The sequence below is a fragment of the Octodon degus genome, unplaced genomic scaffold (assembly GCF_000260255.1).
Source record: "Octodon degus isolate 3935 unplaced genomic scaffold, OctDeg1.0 scaffold00098, whole genome shotgun sequence".
Classification (NCBI taxonomy): Eukaryota; Metazoa; Chordata; class Mammalia; order Rodentia; family Octodontidae; genus Octodon; species Octodon degus.
In genome coordinates, this window is record NW_004524674.1 from 5,185,157 (window position 1) to 5,190,109 (window position 4,953).

At 53.9% G+C, this 4,953-nt stretch overlaps 2 protein-coding genes across 5 annotated transcripts in view; both read left to right on the plus strand.

Moving 5' to 3' along the window:
• Senp3 (SUMO1/sentrin/SMT3 specific peptidase 3) overlaps positions 1–2,903 on the plus strand; it is a 10,189-nt gene extending 7,286 nt beyond the window's left edge. For 2 of the 3 annotated variants that reach the window (XM_023723188.1, XM_004638413.3), the window contains exons 8-11: positions 366–503; positions 671–754; positions 869–919; positions 1,599–2,115. In XM_023723188.1, coding sequence (XP_023578956.1) covers positions 366–503; positions 671–754; positions 869–919; positions 1,599–1,709 — 384 coding nt within the window. In that variant the 3' untranslated portion in view covers positions 1,710–2,115. Of the gene's footprint in view, positions 1–365; positions 504–670; positions 755–868; positions 920–1,598; positions 2,116–2,738 lie in introns of those variants that run through there. The other variant, XM_023723187.1, reaches the window with a different exon arrangement.
• Positions 2,904–3,042: 139 nt separating this feature from the next.
• The window catches only part of Eif4a1 (eukaryotic translation initiation factor 4A1), a 6,298-nt gene continuing 4,387 nt past the window's right edge, over positions 3,043–4,953 (plus strand). The window contains exons 1-3 of one of the 2 annotated variants that reach the window (XM_004638414.2): positions 3,043–3,111; positions 4,464–4,512; positions 4,819–4,950. In XM_004638414.2, the coding sequence (XP_004638471.1) occupies positions 3,089–3,111; positions 4,464–4,512; positions 4,819–4,950 (204 nt within the window). In that variant the 5' untranslated portion in view covers positions 3,043–3,088. Of the gene's footprint in view, positions 3,112–4,463; positions 4,586–4,818; positions 4,951–4,953 lie in introns of those variants that run through there. The other variant, XM_023723190.1, reaches the window with a different exon arrangement.

Genomic DNA, 4,953 nt, shown 5'->3' on the forward strand with positions numbered 1-4,953 from the left:
AACAAGAATCTGACACTTATATGTTCTCTCTGTACTGTTTGTTCTTGGTTTCCTCTCTTGAGAATCTAAGTGTTGGGCCAGGGAGATAGCTCAGTGGACTAAGTGCCTGCCTGGCAAGCACAAGGACCTGGTTTGATCTCCCATACACACTGTGCTGGCCCCGCCTCAGGTGTCCCAAGCCAGCCACTGAGACCAGGCGTGGAGGTGCACGCCTGTAATCTCAGCTCTGGAGGCCAAAAATAGGAGGATCACTGAGTCTGAGCTGTGTAGCGAGACCCTGTACCAAAAACATTTAAAACAAAAAAAGAACTTTTGGCAACTGCCAGGATTCTCTGTTGTACCTGACCTTTGGGTTCTTTCTTTAGGTGGACATCTTCAATAAGGAGCTCCTGTTAATCCCCATACACCTGGAGGTACACTGGTCCCTCATTTCTGTTGATGTGAGGCAACGCACCATCACTTACTTTGACTCACAGCGCACTCTAAATCGCCGTTGCCCTAAGGTTTGAGGGGTAGAGGGAGGACAAAGTAGAATGTAGGGAGATTCAGTGGCAAGGAGTTGCAGGGTTTCAGGGTCTCTGTGGCATGATTTGGACATGGTGTCCATGACTTGCCACCACCGTATCCTGGGTTCAGTTGGCATAACTTACCTTTTTCCTCATTCACTTAGCATATTGCCAAGTATCTACAGGCAGAGGCAGTGAAGAAAGACCGACTGGATTTCCACCAGGGCTGGAAAGGTTACTTTAAAATGGTGAGTTTCTGAGGGGAATGAGGTGATTATGGGGGGAGTTGTAGGGGATAGAAGTTGCAGTCATATATCCCTGGGAGTCTTCAAGTGAATAGGGTCTTCCTTTCTGTTCTCTAGAATGTGGCCAGGCAAAATAATGACAGTGATTGTGGAGCCTTTGTTTTGCAGGTAAGATGACTGGGGCTTCCTTCTCTAGCTCTGGAGAAGTTGGGTTATTGCCTGGAGGCAGTTTCCTCATTTGGTTCACAACTGTGGGGCAGGGAGTAGCTTTATGAATTAGAACATAAAACCCTGATTTTTTGTATTTTTAGGGAAGGGTCTACAGGGTGTTCTGGATCTCAGTACTAGATCTGGACTCATAGTGATCTGTCTGTTTACTTCTTTGCAAGAGCTGGGATTATAGGTGTGCACCATCACGCCCAGCCCAGTCTCAATTGCCATCTCAGTGCCCGGGGGTATGGGGGGGGGGGGGGGGCCAGCGCGCCAGGCCCGGAGATCGAACCCCTGGCCCCTGTGCCTTCTTGGAGGTGCTTTAATCTGCTGAGCTATTTGGCTGGCCCCAAAACCCTGATTTTATAGGGTTCTCCATTCCAGTCCTTGATTCAGGCTACCTCTGAAACCCTCAGTATATTTTCTCCCACTTACAGTGTAGCTTAATGGTATGGTAAAAACAACAACTGTTACACTTAGGCTGTTTTTGAACCCCAGACTATGAGATTGTAAGACCTTGGCTTCCCCTGTATGTGAAATGGAGGCTGAGACATGGTATATGAAATGTGTAGCAGGGTCCTGATTTGGGAGGGATGATCAGTATTTGGTTCTCATGTTCTGCTTTGTTAACACCCAGTACTGCAAGCACCTGGCCCTGTCTCAGCCATTCAGCTTCACCCAGCAGGACATGCCCAAACTTCGACGGCAGATCTACAAGGAGCTGTGTCACTGCAAACTCACTGTGTGAGCCTCGCACCCCAGACCCTAGGCCCATTAATGGGCAGGGGGACATGGGATACCCTTCCCAAGAAACTCCAGTTCTTTTCCTCTTGCCTCTCCCCTCCCACTACCTTTTTTCATATTTAAATGTTTGATTTCTGTATTTTTTTTCTTTGAGAGAATCTTCTTGATTTCTGATAGGCAGGGAGTGGCCACGGAAAAGCCCTTTTCTTCCTCTTTGCAGAGAGGAGTATTGCCTTGTGGCCTGGGTGGAGCAGTCATCCCCCTTCCATGCACAGGGGGCTGGAAATCCTTGTGGGGTGGGGGGAGCAAAGGGATTACTGCCTGCCAAATCTTCAAACTTTTTTTTATATATATATATATATATAAACGCCACGGTCCTGCTCTGGTTAATAAAGGATCCTTTGGAGATACGTAACTGGTGGTCTTCCTTAAAGAGCCTCAAAATAGCCGGCATGGTGGCGCATGCCTATAATCCTAGCCCTCGGGAGGCTGAGGCAGGAGGATCAAAGCAAGTTCAAGGCCAGCCTGAACTAGTACTGAGACCCCGTCTTAGAAAACAAAATGGGCCCCTAATGTGCTCTTGCACCCCTTAAGTCCGAAGAAGGCAGCCTTTCATACCCGAGTCAAGCAATGCCAACGCCCCATCTTTACGACACAAAATAAATTCCCAGCCTAGGGAGCAGCAGGCAGGGAGAAGGGAGAACGGATAAACTTCAGAAATAAGCGGTCTTGAGCGACAGTTGCGGGACAGGATTGAAGGGAGCTAGCCAGGGCTATCCAACGTGGCCCTAACCTAGAAACAGGCCCCTCGTCTTTTCTTCCCCAGCCGGGGAACCCTCCAGCGTTGAGGATATCACGTCCGATTTTGTCATCCCTACTACTTAGGACACGCCCGGGCGTCAGATGTATCTTTCCCGTAAGGGAGAATATAAATAAAATTTGGGTCCTGTGGAAACCTGGCAGAGAAGAGAAGTGGCAGTCCCGGGAGTCCGGAAGTCTCTCGAGGCTGAGACCTTGCCTCCTCGCTTGATAGGACCAGCTGAGCCACATGACCGAGGCACGACTACCTCCGCACGTGTGAGGGTGCAGGGCCGCAAGATGGCGGCCAGGCCTCGAGGCCTGACTCCCGGATGTCACTTCCGCATCGGCGAGAGGGACAAGCACCCTGGCCAATGACGTGGCGGGGTGGGTCTCCATCTTGACAGGCACTCAAGCTATCCAATAAAGGCTGCTAGTTAGAGCGCCTACGAACTAGCGTCACGCCGAGTTGTAGAGCGCCGGCAGGCGGGGACCAGACTGCCAGGCCAATGCCAAAGCCGGGGCGGGGTCGGGCGCTCTATAAGTTGTCGATAGGCGGGCACTCCGCCCTAGTTTCTAAGGATCATGTCTGCGAGTCAGGATTCCCGGTAAGAAAAGCATTCGTAAGAGATTGTGGCTACTTACCCTGCCGCTCCCTTCAGAGGGCCCTTCCTTGGGGACCCGCAAAGTCCCACCGCCCTAGGCCCCCCAGGGTTGCGGGGAAGACCCAGCGGGAGGAATCGTCCGGGGGGCGAGGGGAAAGATCCACGGCCGACGTTGCCCCCGGGGCAGAGGGAAGGACAGCTCGGCTAGGGCCGAGCGCGCGAGGGTCTTCGCAAGGTCTCGACCCGGGGCGGTGCCGTGTGCGAAGCCCCGACGCTGAGTGGCGAGACGAGGTCGCGACCTAGCGTGGGAAAGAGGCGGAGGCGGCCCCGAGCTGGCCGGTCCGGTCGCCTCCCTGTGCCTGGGGAGGGCTCGCGCGTGGGGCTCCGGAGGGTCCTGACGGTACCACTCGCAAGTGGTGGGGGTGCCTTGGTCCTCGGCAAGTCGCTTCGTCGCGGTTGTAATGTGGGTCGGGGGGAGAAGAAACCGGCCGTTCAGTGTGCTGGTTTTCTTGACGGCCAGGACTGAGCCTAACCCCGAGGAGCGGCCGCGTGAGGCACCAGGAGCCCACCCGGCGTCGGGCGGGCGGGTCCATTTTGCCGCACAAGCCGGGCAATTGGCAAACTGCGGATGGGCAGGTCCACTTTCCTTCGGGGGTGAGCGGCCTGAGGTATGGGAGGGCGACGCCATTTCGCGACGGGGGCGGGCGGGATGTGGATTGTTCCATGGGTGGGGGCGAGACGCCGCTGGGTGGTCGAGGGAGCGAGCACATGGCGGCCTGAGGGGTTCCCCTCCCCCAGTCTGCTTCGCTTCTAAGTGTTGTGCAATCTCCCCCTTTGCTAGCTCGGCTGGGGCTCATTGTGCGTGAGGCCACCACCGCCCGCGGCCTCCCACATCCGGGCACTGTGAGGGGGGGACTCGGTTGAGGGAGTGGGGGAGGGCGCGGGCGGAATGACGTGGGGGGAAGGGGATGTCCTACCCTTCATCTGGGTGAAGGGCGGGACTTCCGGCGTGCTGATGCTGCGGTGGGAGGTGCACGCGCTTGGGCTTTCAGCAGCCAGGCCCTGCACACGTGGGCCTTGCAGCTAGCTCTGCATCCTGGCCACTTTGGCTCAGCCGCAAGCCTTATGTCCCCTAGGTCTTCAAAGAGGGCTACCTCATGTCAGAAGGGTGGGGCGGGTGGGTGGCCCACTCTTGAGTCACTCCTGAGATGGGGCTAAGTCTTGGCTTCTAAAGTGACTTGTGAGTGTCTTGGGAACTTGGGGGAGTCTGATGGGGGGCTAATGGCATTATGCATGATTGGTTGCCAAAGTGCTTGATTCAGCCAGGGGACAAAACTCATGCTTTAAATCAACAGATCCCGAGACAATGGCCCAGATGGGATGGAGCCTGAAGGCGTCATCGAGGTGAGACTGGAACCTGGCACAACCTGTACGGAAGGAACAATGTCCCTAGCAGTGCTTCTTTGCTCCTGAAATGGTAGTTTAAGAACTAAAGTTTTATTCTCAGTACCTCCTATTGTGGGACATTTTTAAATTCCCAACTTCATACACAATGTGTTGAATGGACAGCACATCTTAAGTGTGTTTACCTCCATGTGTAGAAACATTGGGTTTCCCTGAAGAGGCTGTGGGAAATTACAGACCAGATCTCCTTTGTACCACTCTCTCCTTTTCCATACTTAGGGTTTAATTTTTTTGTGAATCTTGTAGAGTAATTGGAATGAGATTGTTGACAGCTTCGATGACATGAACCTCTCTGAGTCCCTTCTTCGAGGCATCTATGCCTATGGTTTTGAGAAGCCCTCTGCCATCCAGCAGCGTGCCATTCTTCCTTGTATCAAGGGT